Here is a 15905-nt window from a genome sequence, read left to right as displayed (position 1 = left end):
CGTTTGATGTATGTTATTATTTGTTCTGTTAACAAGTAATAAGTGCAGGTAAGAAGAATACCAATGAATGTGGGTACCATGTAGTTTGGCTCTGCCATCTTGATCTCAAATGTCAAATATTGCGCCTTCTGTATTTTTAAGTAGGGTTATAAATTAAGTGCGCCTTTTTAGGGTACCTTTTGAATCCTTAAGATATTGTTGGCAGGTTCAAACTTCAGCAATGCTTTTGAAGAGAAATGTTAAATTTCATGGGTAAGAAACTTTTACTCCACATGCACAATGCTAGTGCATGCATGACAACATCAATTAAACTACCTTTCTTTATTTTACAGGGGCCCAGGAGGTGGTAGACCGTGGCCAAACCCAAACAATGCCAACTCGGTAAGGCAAATTCCATATATTAGAGCTGTAGACCTCGCATTTCACTTAAACTGCAAAGAGAAAAACAATATAATTTTATTAGCGGATATGCCCATTCCATTTATTAACTTAATTTTTATATTTTTTCATCCAGTGGTTTGTACCATGTCTGATGAATATTAGCCATTGTGTAGTGCATTGTGAACAATAAGTAGTTTGTTTGATGTTCCAAATATCCAAGTTATTGGAAGGCAGTGGATCAACTCTATAAGGCTGAAAGAGTACCCTAGCAGAAGCTGTAAATGTTGACCTGTAGGTTAAGTAGATCTCTTTAACAGATGCTCCTCCTCTGATGTACTTCTACCATAATGATATCTTGTTATAGTGCATGCATACTTGTCATGTGAAACTCATTGCATAAATGTTAGTGTGCTGGTTGAGCTAGTGACAATTTGGAGGTGGCAATGTTGTGTCTTCTTATAGCAAACACCCATATCTACATTGCAGCACTCTACCCTGACCCATTTTCCTACACAATGTAACCAAACTACAGTATATCTCTACTTTCCACATGTTATGTAGATGGTTGCGATTCTTCCAGGGTATCTTTAGCAATAGCTATCACCCACTGTTATGTGAAGCTATCTGCCACACCTCCTGGATAGATCTCTGGGGATGTGTTAACAGAGGAGCGGAGTTGGCTCCCTCCACTGCCCCAGATTTCTCGGGTGCTGTGGGCACATCAGGGGCACTACAGGATTGGCCCTCCAGTCATACATCATTCTTATTGGGTCAGCACCATCAGGATGCCTATAAATAATTCATGGAGGCCCAGTATCTTTAACAGAATCATGGTATGACCAAAACCAACTAGGCCACTACTACCCAGAGAGGATCTTAGGATAAGGCAAAAGGAAGACAAAGAACTAATCTCCACCAGCAGACTTCAGTGACTGAGAAGCCAGGTGATGGCATATGAAACTCAGTAGATGGTGCAATGGGAGACTGGCCTCCAGTGAGCCTACAGTAGAATCAGCAGAGCGGAGGGGTGCCCCCCCCCCAAACCGGCGCTTGCCATCTTGACTGGAGATGATGGTTTAGATGGGGTTGAATCTGTGTGTGAGGGAGGAGACGATCCATGTGTTACGCCCATGACCTTGGGTGAGATTATCTTGTAGAATACCTAGATATGCCTCAGGCATCGTAAGGTCCTTTGCACTGCATATGATGCTTTCATGGGGGTAGGCAAGTTTGGGAGGGAGGAACAAGGCTGGTTAGACTGCAGGAGCAATCTGGAACTATATATGTGGTGCAGCACCTGGGCCATGTTTGCTTTTAGCCACCCCCTATTGGCGCAATGAAAAAGTTGAGATCTTTTGGATGTTCGCTTTCACACTTGGACTGCAAGATTTTGAGTAAAGGGATGGCCACTAAGTTATTACATATTGTGGCAGAGGTGATTCACACCGACAAGAATGGCTGTGGACTGGGAAGGAACATGTTTATTAACTTGAGGATGTTCTATTATGTCATCGACAAACTCTCAAGAGGAAATCACACCTATTGGGTGGCCTCCCTGTGAACATAGAGAAGGCCTTTGATACTTTGCGCTGATTTTAACTCCTGTGAATCCATATTGGAACAGGCTTCTGTTGTCCCAAATGGGCAGCGTGGCAATAGCCGAAATGGCAGTATTACCCATATTTCTATACTTTTTTCGCTGTTCTACCGAGTTGAGGCTTTTTTCATGAACTGAAGGGGGTACTCACCGGCCTAATCTGGATCACAGACCGAATACGAGTGGCTATTCTTAGAGCACCATGGCCCATCCACAGGGAGGGTTGGGCACCACTCACTATGCAGCTTATTATCCAGCAAGGCAGCTGCAGTGGGTAATAAGGTGAGTGACCACCCATGGCAATTTAGAGAGCGACGACCTACAGGCAGTGTTACCCAACTGCACAGCATTAAGCTGGATGTTGGATACTCAGAGGCTATCATCCACTTTACGACTCCTGTTACAGGGGGCTAAGAGCTGTGGTGTTTGACCAAATTACGAGAGATAGCCAAAATTCATGGCCGGATTCTGTCATAATACCTAAACCCGAACATAGGAATGACACTGAAGTAGAAAGCACAAATAGGTCACACTATTTCAGACAACCACAAATGTTTGGAATACACTAAAACTGTGTCTAGAAACCCAGGCCTAAAATGGATGCAATGTAACTACATCCACCAAAGATGCCTTTCCCCCCACACATATTGGCAAATTGTATGTGGGCACTAATACCGCTGCCCAAGAGGTTGTACACTAGATGCTGATTTCAGTCACATGGATCTACTTTATGATCATGAGATACTGGAAGCAAATACCCAACAGCAGTATTGGCACTCACAGACAAAAATATACCACTAAACCAACTTACATGTTTGTTAGAACAACTTCTGAGATCGAAACAAACGAAATATGTTAACAGGCTTATGGATTTTACCTTAAATCTTGGCAAAAGATGAATAGCTATGACCTGGAAAGTGACTCTTAAAGTTGGTTACTGGTTAAAGGATGGGAAGAGGTAGGCCTCGGCTGAAGTATGCACATTTATACGTAGTAAAAAAAAAGGGCTTAGGAGTGCTGCACATTCCAGTTGGGACATGACACTGGCTAAACGTGAAACAAAATCAGTCAACCAAAATGCTTCAATGAGTGTGTTATAACTAAGGCTCCCTGTTTTCTGTTTTTACTGATTTTTGCAGATAAATACAGACAGAAATCAATGTGTTTTCTGTCTGCATTGTATTTTTTAAAAGTGGATAAAATCCGACAATTGTGCTTCTTTTAAGTGACTCTCCATGCCATGTTTCAGGAATTGTAGCCCAACAGCTGAGCAGATGGGCAGCAGGGGAAATTATAAAACAGGATGACATTTCTTTAAATAATTTGTTACAGCAAACAAATGATGGACGGAATGCTGACAGTGCAAACATTCTCCCCCAGTCAAAAGACCTGGGTTAAATTTATCGTTCTTTTGCCCACTACGCCAGCCCAGTTTGGACACAGCCATATGCAAATCAGTCTTCACCCTGTACCCCATGGGAACAGTCCAGACCGAATTGCCAGGCCAGGTCCTCCCTGGACCGGAAACAAGCATCCTGGGACCGGTTTCAGGGTATTTCACCCTTCTTCAGCCAGGCTAGCTTGAATCCAATGGCACAGTGAGCAAGGGATCCACGTCTGTGCATACCCATTCCACTTAGGGCGAAATGTTTTACAGCAAATGATGGACGTAATGCAGACAATGCAAACCTTCTCCCCCAGTCAAAAGATCTGGGTTACATCCATCGTTCTTTTGCCCATTACGCCATCCCAGTTTGGACCCAGCCATATGCAAATCAGTCTTGACCCTGTGCCCCATGTGAACATTCCAGGCCGAACTCCCAGGCCAGGTCCGCCCTGGACCTTAAACAAGCACCATGGGACTGGTTTCAGGGTATGTCACCCTTCTTCAGCTGCTGGATGGATTTAACCCAGACCTTTTGACTGCGGGAAAATGTTTCCATTGTCAGCATTCTGTCCATTTGTTTGCTGTAACACATTTCTTTAAATATTGGCATATTACAACATATATTTGTGGCATAATGCTAATATTTATTGAATGTTTTGTTACAAAATATTTAGCAGCTTAAATAGATAAATCAAGAAACTCATCAAAGTATGAGTGTGTGTATCAGTTAAGTAAATATGGAAATGCACAGTTTTACAACTTCTTTTATACACAAATAATAAATATGGATAAATACAGATAACATTTCCAAAATATAAATATGGATAAATACAGGAAGAAATGTTATAAAATGATTACCATAAAACCGGGAGCCCTACTTATAACTCACAAACAGCGGTGAAAGATGGAACAGCGACAATCCGCATCTGATGTTCATAATGTCTATACCTCAAACTTGAGGGAGCGCAGGCCCAGTCACTGCAATAGTGAGTGACAAAATGCTAAATTTCCTAGCACTCGTAATGGAAAGTTTCAGTTCTACTAAGGACACAGAGGCGAGGATTATGCTCTGTTTTTTCTTCATTTTATGTTTTTACAGCAGCCTTGAACATGTGAACAACACTAGCTTTCCCGTAAGCTACTAGAAAAGAAAGCAGAAAAACTTCAACCAATCAAAGTCTATCATGCCCCATATAGTCTGTTGTCTTGCTCCCTCTTTCTTCATGCAACAGTTGCCATAAGCACTGCAATCCTTACTCTTGCTTGGAGATGTCGGTCCAGACAATAATAAAAAAAGCATGTAACCATCCTACATATCCAAATCAATTTTGTATTGTACATAAACATTAACTCATTCCGCAGAAACCTTCGCAGTAATACCAAGAACACCAATACTTCATCAAAGATCGTGAAGTTTATAATATACCTTACGAGGTCCGTTACATGCACACAGTCTGTGGATCCTCCATATATACTGTACCCATACAGGGTGGGATATTGTTCATTTTTCATCAACTATTTTTTATTAACATTATGTGCGCAAACATACATAATGAGCATTGAACATAAATCCATTACAAATTTAAAGGACTCTTCACGCTGAACAGGGCTAGACAGGTCAAGGGAGAACTACCAGAATATACTCTGGGGTCTTGGGGCGAGCATCCACCTTGCCACTGTTAAAGTCCCTCTTGGCTAGTAGTTCAGTGTCTATATCTTGTGCCTGAGACGACTGTGAGCAATCCGCTTTCAGGCCGTAGAATGCCCTCCACTTGCCCCACTTGAATTTTCTAGGGAACCCTCTGTCTGTGTATACCACCTTTTGGTAGGCATAGTCTACATTCCCCATATCCTGCCTATGTCCCGCCTCGCCACCACCAGGCTCATTGAGCAGAACTCCAGATTGTTGCAGGGCAGGTCAGTAGCTCCAGGAACTTCCAAGAGCACAGACTAGGGGTTGCGTGGGATCTCTTCCTCCAGTATCGCCTAGTTCCCTCGGTATAGTCTCACAGTATTTCTGAATCTCTGCGCACCCCACGGGTGTGGACGAATAACTAGTTGGGCATCTCTGCATCTCAAACAGTGGGCTGTGGGTATTTTCCCCATCATGTGAATTCTGTCCCTGGCGATGTATACTCTGTATAGGATCTTCAGTTGGATTAGATAGAATCGTGCCCTAATAGCAACCTCGCAATTATGTATCAGTGCCACCTCCCAGTGTTCGTCTTCCATGTCATCCATACCCCTCTCCCAAGGCCGGCAGGGATATTGTTAATTATTAGTTTGTATATGGCAGAGACTCCCACAGAACTGCTCCTTAAGTGGCTTTCCTGAGGAGACGAGTCTGTAAGTCAGACGAGTCAATTGCTTTGGTGTGTAAAGTGTCTGAGCTGGGTACATTTATTGAATTGCTTATTGGAGCTCCCATATTCCTCTTGCAGTCATTCAAAAGACGTTATCATCCCATCCTCCACAGTGTATCAGGCTGTAAATGGCAATGAAATCCCAGCGGATAAAGCCATGCAGTTTGCTGACATCTCATGACTTTGTACCCTCCCAAAATGGTGTACCTTTCATGACTTTCCCTTTCCATCCCACATGGGTCCTCACTCTGTCCCAGGCTGCGAGAGCCACTCGTGCCAGAGCAGGTAGACCAGATAGTCCTTTCCTATCAAAAACAAAGTGCATCCAGGAGCGTTCAGCCATGGAGCACCTATCTAGGTGCATCGCTGGGTCCCCCTTGGTCATTAATCGTTTTAAATTGGGAGGCCCTATAATGCTCCCTAAGGTGTGGAAGAGCGATCCCACGATTGGACACTGACTGATGGTGTTCTCCGAGCAATACCTCTTTATCTAGTCAGGAGAAAATGTTTCTGGGATTGGTGTATTCTGCATGCTGTACTAACGTTTTGGAAGGATAATCATTGAGAGGGTCTACTTGACCAAAGAGCATCAGGGGAAGGATCCTCCATCTGGCCACGTCGCCCGTGGGGTCATCAAACCCTCCAGGTTCTCCTCCAAAAGCACTCTGGGCACAGCAAGATGTACATGTCCAGATATTTAAAGCCATCTGTTACTATCTTAATGGAGATGTGAATGTTAATTCCCTGGTCCCATTTTCCTATCTTGAAGAGCACAGATTTTCTCCAGTTCACCCTGTATCCTGAGTAGTCCCTGAAAGCCTCAACCATCTCCAGCAGGGGTCTTTAACGTCCAACAGGAGGTGATCTACATATAAGGAGGTCTTTTCCCTCTGCCAATGCGCCATATCGCTCCCACCATAAGAAGCCCTAATCCAGTAGGCTGAGAGCTCTATACACACAGCAAACACAAGAGGCGAGAATGGCAGCCCTGGCTAGTCCCTGACCCCAATGGTAATGGTGCGGATGTCACCTCTTCTACCCGGACTGCTACGAGCTCAGTGTCGAATAGGTCCATCCAGCTACAGAAACACAGGCCAAAGCACTGCAGTACTGCCAAGGGACAGGGCCAGTGTATCGAGTCGAATACCTTCTCCGCATTGATGGATACAGTTGTCAGAGATCAGGTAGGAAAGTGCCCGTTTTGACATGGTCACTGCCACTTTTTGCCTGGTATTTGATGTGATTTCGACTGGAAGTGCACTGATTTCCTGCTAACCAGGTCACCAGTGACAGATCTCTTTCCCAAAAACTGTGCAAGTGTACCCCATTTAACAAATACCTTTAGCACTCCCTTCAAGTCCCTAGTAATTGGTACCCCTGCTACCTCGGGCAAGGAGGCTTAAGAAGGTCCTTAAGGTCTGCAGCACGAATTGTGCCACCCTTAAGGAAACCTCACCAGACCCATACAGACTTCCACTGCAGGCTGTGTGTCTTGGTGCAGATAAAAGTTAAAACACAACATGGCACACATCCCTGTGTGTGCACTGCTCACAGACACTGCATGTAGTATAGGTAAGTCACCCATATGGCAGGCCTTACAGCTCTAAGGCAGTGTGCACTATATTACACGAGAACCTATCTGCATGAGCAGATATGCCCCTGTACTGGTCAGCTTTAAATGTGCTGGGCACTGGTGAAAATGAGTTACCCCAGCTCGTATTAATAAACCTACACTGATCCCAGTGTTGGATTTATTGATACATGCACACAGGGCAGCTACTGGTGTGCTGACTGACTTGTCTTTGCCAGCCTGCCTCCAGTGCCACGTTTCTGACCCCCAAGTTTGAGGGCGTTTGCTCTCAGTAGGCCAGAAATCAAGCCAGCTGCGGCAGAGGGGGCTTACACCCGCCAGCCACTGGATGACCTGCAGATTAGCATTCCAAGGCAGGTATGCAAATCTGGCTTTTCTCTCGGGGGAGGAAACCGAACCCCTTTGTCCTGACTGACTTGTCTTTGCCAGCCTGCCTCCAGTGCCACGTTTCTGACCCCCAAGTTTGAGGGCCTTTGCTCTCAGTAGGCCAGAAATCAAGCCAGCTGCGGCAGAGGGTGCTTACACCCGCCAGCCACTGGATGACCTGCAGATTAGCATTCCAAGGCAGGTATGCAAATCTGGCTTTTCTCTCGGGGGAGGAAACCGAACCCCTTTGTCCAGAGACCTCTGGCACCTGGACAGGCGGTAAAATTAGCTAGTCCGATAGGTGTGCCCACCCTCGGGCCAGCACCAGCCTTAAGGTGTGCTCCTTGAAGTGAAGGAATCTTTTCAGCATTAGCCATTTTGTGGATGGCAAACTGAGGAACTCTGGGACAGAGTTATGTCCACTCCCCACAAGAAGTGGTCATATAGGGGGTGTTGTGACCCCAGGAGTAGGTGGCCCATTGTTTACTACCCTACACTCCCCCCTAGCACCCCTAAATTCAGTAGGAAAGATCCTGGCATCTGAAAATTAGATCCTTGAAAGGAGAAGGACACGGAAGAGCCGCAAAAGCAGAAGAATGAAGAAAAGCAATTGACTTGGTGCCAGCCCTACATGCCTGTCTGCTGTTCCCTGTTGAACCTGCACCTAAGACATCTAGTGCTGCAGCTATCATGCCTTCAAAGCCTGGGAGGACGGCCTACCTTCAGTAACGACTCAAAAACTCTTGTGGAGGGTGTAACTGCTCCCCTGCATCCTGCAGGCACCCCAAGTAGAACCGTGAGGACTTCGAAACCACCAAAACCCAGCACCACCAAGCACCATTGCCCCGAGTCGAAGTGGGCAATGGTCCCAAAGCCCTCAAAAGACAGAATCCAATTTTGGGATCACCCCATATGAATTCCCCAACATCGCCTGCAGCCTCTGCTTGCAGGCCCACTCACCTGCGAGTGCTCTGGGATGAAGAAACCCAACACCTCAAAGACCCTCTGTACCTGGCCTGAGGAGAAGACCACCGGTGTCCCCCCATCCCTTGCAACTCCTTTTCCCGTAGAACCGTCCCCATTGGCTAAACTTGGGGTCCCGATGCTGTATTGCACAACTGCATACGGCCGCCCTGGTGCCTCTGGAAGTGACCGGCTGGTGCTGGCTTGGACCTTGCCCAATACTCACCTTAAGTCCCGGAGAGTGGTCTTGTAAGTCACTGTACTCAACCTGAGTGTCGTACTTGTTTTTCCTCCCGTAGGATAATATCACCGCTTATGAAAAAATGCACCAATTGTTGACTTTTTAAACACAACAGCATTTCTCTCGAAAAACGTACTTACCTGATCATATTGATTCTGATGCCTTAGCACACATTAAGATACATGTTATTTGTATGAATTGGTGTGGACCTCCTTATTGGGTCGTGTGCATCATTTATTGACTGTTGTCTGTATTTGCAGATGTCTAACACTACTCTGCTTATCCTCAGGCTGCTCGACCACACTACCCCGTAGAAGAGCACCTTGGGATTGCTAGATGAAACCCCTGTTCACTCATGAGGGAACTCCTAGTCTCTTTGCACGATATACCTCATTTTGGTATGTCATATAAAGAGCCAGCTTCCTACAGCAGGGAATAACCTTTGTAGCTTCCAGCCAGTTGTGTAGATGCTTGAGATTCTGTCAGACAGACTGGCGTGGCATAAACGGTCCTGGTGTATCAGTGAGGTTGTTGTTACTCCATTGAGACTACAGCCAGGATGCTTGCCAGTAGTTTGATCTCCACATTCAGAAGAGAAATTGGGTGGTAGGACCCACATTTAACGTCTATTTGCCCTCCTTTCATATCCTTGTGATCAGGGCATGCCACAAGTCTGGGGAAAGTCACCCCTGCATGTGGGTGTCCGCATAAATCATCAGCAGGTGTGAACCCACGAGAGCCCCAAGTCTTGTAGAAGGTTCCACTTGGAAACCATTAGGACTCCGCGTTTTCCCACTAAGCATAGTCGCAAGTGCCTTGGACATGTCCTCGTCGGTTAGGTCGCCACGAGCATATCAACGGCTGTCCTCGTCCAGATGTGGGATAGCCAGAAAGCCCAGGAACCTCTCTGTGTCATCTTCGCTTCTCTGTGGCCTGACTGAATAGAAGGCCTGATAGTACTGGTCAAATACCTGTGCTTTTTCCTCTGCCTGGGTTATTTTATCTCTGGTCTGGATTGACAATCTCTCCCACCCATCTACCCTCTTCCTCCCAGCAGGTCAACCACGCCAGCAGGTGCCCTGCCTTGTCCCCCTGCGTCATACAATCTCTGCTGCACTGAGAGATAGTGGTGACGTGCTGTGCTTTACAGCGCGTTGTGGCAATTTATCCTGGCAGTTTCCAAGTGTTGGAGGGTCTCCAGCCCTGGCTGAGTCTGCCCACGGCTCCAGGAGTAGGGTGTGGTGTTGCAAGGCTATGATTTGTTGAGCCTTGGCCCTCTTGCACGCTATCAGTGTCAGCAGTCTATTGCGTAGGACAACTTTATATGCTTCCCATACCACCAATGAAGAATCGACTGAGTGCTTGTTGTGCTTGAAGTATACTGTCCGGTCTAACCGGATTTGTGTCACCGTCTGGGGGTCCTGTAGTTCCCAAGCATTAGATCTGCCAATGGTGGGCCCATTCTGCCTTTTGTAACATGGTTGTTGCCTTATGATTCTGTCTCAGTTCCTGCAGCGTCAAGTAGGTTTATCTTTATGGTGCTGGGGCAAGCCAGCTATTATTTAAGAGTCACAAGTACTCTTTGGGGTTCTAGTCTAGTGTATGTGGTGTTGTGGGCTTGGGCTTCGTCTTAGAGGTGCAGATCCCATCCTCGTCGCCAGTGTGGAAAGATACCAGGAAGCAGGATGAAATTGGTTCAAGGATTTAATGGAAAGGCATCCGGTCACAAGTCCGGTATAGATAGTTATACCCGCATCATTCCAACCTCCCAACAACCCACCTTTCAAATGATGCAGCATGTGCACCAACCAACAACAACCAACACGAGATCATCACAAGTCACAATCTCGTGCTATACAACACAACTATCCTATTGTGTCCCCTGCTACGGGGAGTGACATACTGACCCAAGCTTCTCAGAAGTGGACACCACTTGTTAGTCAATTACTGACTCCCGCAGGGGCGTTGGGCTGCGAGGCTGCACAGAAGGGCCAAGTCTCTACAGTTGGCACTATGTTCCCTACTGGGATTGAAGCACAGTGCACCGACCATGGAGCTTAGAGACACGTCTCTATGGATGAGCAGGGGTACTTCTCCTCCATTGGCAGGCATTTAGCTGAACCACATTCACACGGTCACGGCTAACTATAAAGAAACTCACAGCACCTTAAATGGAGCAGGGACTGTGCTCCAGCAGGCCCTACTTGTAAAGGAAAAGTCACCAAGAACACACCAAGTACCAGAAAACCATACAAATCTACCATAAACCAGTACAAATAAACAGAGCTTCAACTCTTTATCTGTGGGCAGCTGGAGCAGCAAAGAATGGAGTGGTATAGAGGAAGACGACAGACTAAATGAGACATGATTTACTTTGGTTTACGTTTTTCTGTCTTCTAATCCTTTGGTTCATGGTAAAGATTGTTTTGTTGACATGTTGATGGCAGCTGTATAAAATAAAGTGAAGAAAGAAGGGTGCATAATTTCCGCTCAGGGTCCTGACATAAAATGAACACCACCAGCCAGCTTTTTTCTCGTGGTTATGTGCATTCTGTTTTTTTCATATGGAATCTTTAATAAGCACACATTGGCTTCTTTCTGCTGTTTATAAGTGCCTAGGACCTGACCTCTTGTTGATGTTATAACATTCTATGGTTTACTTTAATGAAAAGATAATTGGCTGCCATTCATGATACATACATGATTACATGGAAGGCATTGCGATTACTTTGCTTTGTATGCTCTATAACTCTATAAAACAGCCAATAAAGAGGTATGGAAAAAAGATAAGGGTTGCTTTAATAAAAGAATGAATTCCCAGATAGGAAATTAACAGTTTATTTGCTCTTTTCACTTTTTGGGATCATGATTCCCCTATTGTTGTTATCTTTTTCCTCAAATTACCAGGCTTAATTGAGGAATACTCCATTTACACTTTATACTCTGCTTCCTATTGCTTCGTCCTTTAATCGGTGTCTCTGCCTGATCAGAAAGTACTTGTCTGTAGCAGGCCTTTCCGTGTAAATTAGTTTTAGGTCTTTCTGCACACTGACTTAGCTGTCTGTTTCTAGAGTATTTGTCATCAATACATTAAAAAGAGATGATGTGGTGGCTGGTAGGGAACGGTGGCGGGGAGAAGGTCAGGGTGTTAGGAAACAAAATTGTATGTGGAGGTCCCAGCTGCCGCGTCTCCTACAGCAGGAAGCACTCCACCTCCCAGAATCCTCTGAGAAATCACAACGCTGCCTTTACGCAGCGTTGTGATTGGTATGAGTGCCGTAGTTCGGTGGCTGGGTATGTTCTGCACTAAGGCTGTATAATAGAGCCTGTGGAGAACATGCACAGTGGGCATTGACGGTTTGGCCAGCCCAAGATGGCTGGCCAAACCTGCATGCGCACTTTAGGTGCAGTCACCACTCCTCCACGCCTTGATGTCAGGGGAGGCCAGCCCTGCCCTATTAACGGTCAAAATAAAATGATAACAGACAGCCGTTATTCTCATTTTATTTTCACTTTGCACTGCTTTACCGCAGTGGGGTGATGCTCCTCCGCCTTAGTGGAGGAGCTTCCCCTGAGAGAGAGCGCGCTTTAAGTCAGGCCTCTTCAGCCGTTGACATCACTAAGTTCATCATATGACTTTACATGGATTGACTGTCTTTCTAGGCCGTTGCATTTTGAGGAAGCTTAAATTGCCCTCTTTTGTTTCCATTATATTATGGTGAGGACATTAAATAGTTCATTTGTAAAACTGCAGATTCAGTATGGCACGTAGCGTTAGATTTAGACCCCTTAGAAGTGTCCTTTGTTGTATTTACTTTGCACACCAGCATTTTAATTGCCAATGTATGACTGTACTGCTTTTGTGCCCAGGTCTGTCATAAAATAAAGGCACCGTGCTATACACCGATTCCCCTTGGAGATTCGTTTGTTTTACTTAGGTGTCCTGAAACATTTTGTTGAATTACAGCTTTTTCTTCAGAAAGTAGAGTATGGGTGTCTTAAAGATTCAACAATAATACATTTTCTGACCCTTAGACAAACGTATTGGCACTATTTTGCTGTTTAACTTGCGCACTCTCGATTTCTTCACACTCCGATTTGAGGCCACAGCTTTACTCTGCTAATGCAATCTGTTAAGCAAAGGGGCTCCTTTTAATGATGAATAGTAGCAGTTGTGGCAAATTGAAGCACCTGTGTTAATTGATGTATTAATTTAAAAAATGTCCTTGTTTTACATGACTTTTTAATATTTAGCACTGAATTTTAAGCTACAAGCAGTTTTCAGCATGAAATATATAATTAACCTTTTGCTAATGAGCTAAAAGGAGGGCTGTGTTATATTTATGCTTCTCATTAAGAATGCTATGATTTGTAAGCAAAAAAAGTCTATGAAATGCTTTAATAGGGCTAACTTTTAAATATCAGACAACAAGTTATGTCCTTACATACTTAAACTACCATACTCTTTCTAATTATACTAACCTGCCTTAGCTCCCAAACATCATCCGCTTACCATACCTAATTTATCACACCTAGCTACGTACTATTTTCTATATTTACCATACCTAACTATCATTCCTAAATTACCATACCAAAATATCATAACTTGTCTACCTACTTTACCTAACCGAATATACTTAACATACCCTATCTTGCATAAACTACTATACTCACATACCTAATATATATATATATATATATATATATATATATATATATATATATATATATATATATATATATATATATAACTTGCCTCCACCTATGTCCGAGGTGGAACTTTCGTGAAAAAATGGCAAGTAATGCATATGGGACACGTGAGGTACTTCTGTCTGTTATACAAAGCACCTGTGTCTGAGTTGAGGAACCTCTAGTAACGGCCTAGGGTACTGCAGATTACATCCGAAAAATGTGGATTGCAGCTTTTGGAGGGCCTTAAAATGTGAATGCCATTGCTTCTTTCACAAGCATAATCAAAGCTAATAAGCCTGGCCATGGCAAGTATGCAGGTTTTTTTTTGCAAGAATAAAAAGAAATAAATGTAGAAGTTAAAAATTAAATAGTAAATAAAAAAATAAACAGAGATTTGCCCTCCTACCCTGGCACTGAAGTGCACAAGTTTACTGATGTCCTCATCTGAACAGGCAAAGTGCTGTCTTTCACACAGCAAGAGAGCCAAGGGCGAACGTGCGCTGACCTATTACCCATTCTGTATGCAGTGGTGGTTAGAAACAAAAAGTCAATGTCTGTTTAACATACCATCACATGGAGAAGGCTGATCCAGAGCCCCGCTATCTATATACACGTGTGCATCTTTGTTTCTTATTTTTTTATGCATGAGCCTGGTGAAACCGCTGATGCTATCCAGACATATTCGTTTTGCCAATGGTTTTGTAATTTAGACGTTACTGTCACGTTGATATTACCAACTGTTTCCCTGCCTATTAATCCTATGAGGGAGTGTCTATGAGATAGAGTTGCAACCCTAAGTATGTGGATATAAAATGAATTCATATTACGTTTGTTTTTTCAAAATGTTTCTAATTTTTCTTGCCAGTTATTATTTTAACCTTTTTTTATTGTTAAACTTTAGGCTTCTAGGCAACACACGTTTTTTTTTTTAATTACAGCAAGCAATAGCCAGGCCCATTTGCAACTTTAAAAACTTGCCACACAAACAATAGCGGTTGTTCTCAAATTCTACCTCGCTGTCAAACATTCATTTGTCAGTTTTGGCTCTCAATATTCCGGTGGTGGGATCTAATAACCCAAATAATTAGCAGTTCCTTAAATCACCTGAATACCCAGGAGAGCGTGCCTACTAACCTCAAAATGTCTGCTTTTTACTGCACACATTTATACCCTGCAGGGAAGAAAATGTCTCCTCGGGCTGATGCAAATCATTTCCCCACATTTAAGCGCCGTCCTTTACACAGCAGAAAACAGCTATATTTATAGTGCTAGGGACGTAACCGAAGTAGGATAGATATCTTCACTTGCAAAAGACCACCCTGCACATTGTAATGCCCAGCATAAGTCAGCAGTCTAGTGCTGAAGCCTGTATCTACAGGTAACACCCACCCACCACTGATGTCACTGGTCATGTGACACAGCATCAATAAAAGAGGCCGAGTGCATGTGCTCTGGGCCAGTTGCACCAGTGTGTCCTGCGTCAGTACATGAGTGCTTGCCAGCATGAGGGCCTAGGGCCCACCACAGCCCTTTACAATGGCGACGAGGGTAGCTGTGCCCAAGCGTGCCAGCTAAAAGAAACATCGAGAAAAAGGGGAAGAGAATGCTGCTCGCCTGAGAGCACCCCTTGTGAAGAATCGATCCGACCGCCGAGAGGCCCAGGAGGCGTGTGTCGAGCCCCGGGCTTGGAGGAAAAGGAGAAGGTGACCGAGAGCCCACCCCGCACCTCTCCAGCTTGTCGTGACCCGCCCTGCCGTGGCGGTGCCCTAAGACGACGAAGAAACCATCGCGGTGCCCACCCGCGTAAGAACAGGTCCGTCGGCCGAAGGTGAGCCCCAGACTGTGAAGCACCAAAAGCGGAGCCCATCCGCCATAGACTATAAACACAGACTATGCCCCCTGGAATGAGAGCGGCGCCAACCATCGTTTTAATTAAGCAAGGCTCGCGGAGCCCACCCTGCCTGCAGCAACGCCACAACTGCCCCGTTAATTAAGCAAGGCTCGCAGAGCCCACCCGCGGCCTGCCTGCTGCGACGCGGCGTCGGCCGCAAATGCCCCGATGATAAAGCAAGGCTCGCGGAGCCCACCCGCGGCCTGCCTGCAGAGTCCCCCGCCACGTGTGGAAGTCCGACGGCGGGGTGAAAAACCTCAGCGTAGAGCGCCTGTAGCGTGAGGGGAGCTGCCAGGCGCCAAATAAGTTAAGCGGAGCTCACCCGCAATCAACCAGAGTTAAAGCGGAGCCCACCCGTAAAGCGCTGTCACCCCCCACCCCACGCCGCGTGTGGCTGCAGCGGTGGGGGAAAGGAAAGGAGAAAGCCAGCACC

The 15905-nt window shown here is 45.3% G+C and overlaps 1 protein-coding gene across 7 annotated transcripts in view; it reads left to right on the top strand.

Moving 5' to 3' along the window:
- SSBP2 (single stranded DNA binding protein 2) overlaps positions 1-15905 on the top strand; it is an 836850-nt gene that overhangs the window by 689825 nt on the left and 131120 nt on the right. For all 7 annotated transcript variants that reach the window (XM_086960847.1, XM_086960848.1, XM_086960845.1 and 4 more), the window contains one exon: positions 333-381. In XM_086960847.1, the coding sequence (XP_086816973.1) occupies positions 333-381 (49 nt within the window). The remainder of the gene's footprint in view (positions 1-332; positions 382-15905) is intronic.

This window comes from Lissotriton vulgaris, chromosome 3_1, assembly GCF_964263255.1.
Source record: "Lissotriton vulgaris chromosome 3_1, aLisVul1.2, whole genome shotgun sequence".
In the NCBI taxonomy this organism is placed as follows: domain Eukaryota; kingdom Metazoa; phylum Chordata; class Amphibia; order Caudata; family Salamandridae; genus Lissotriton; species Lissotriton vulgaris.
The sequence above is the reverse complement of the archived record's forward strand: the minus strand, read 5'-3'. Positions and strand labels throughout refer to the sequence as shown.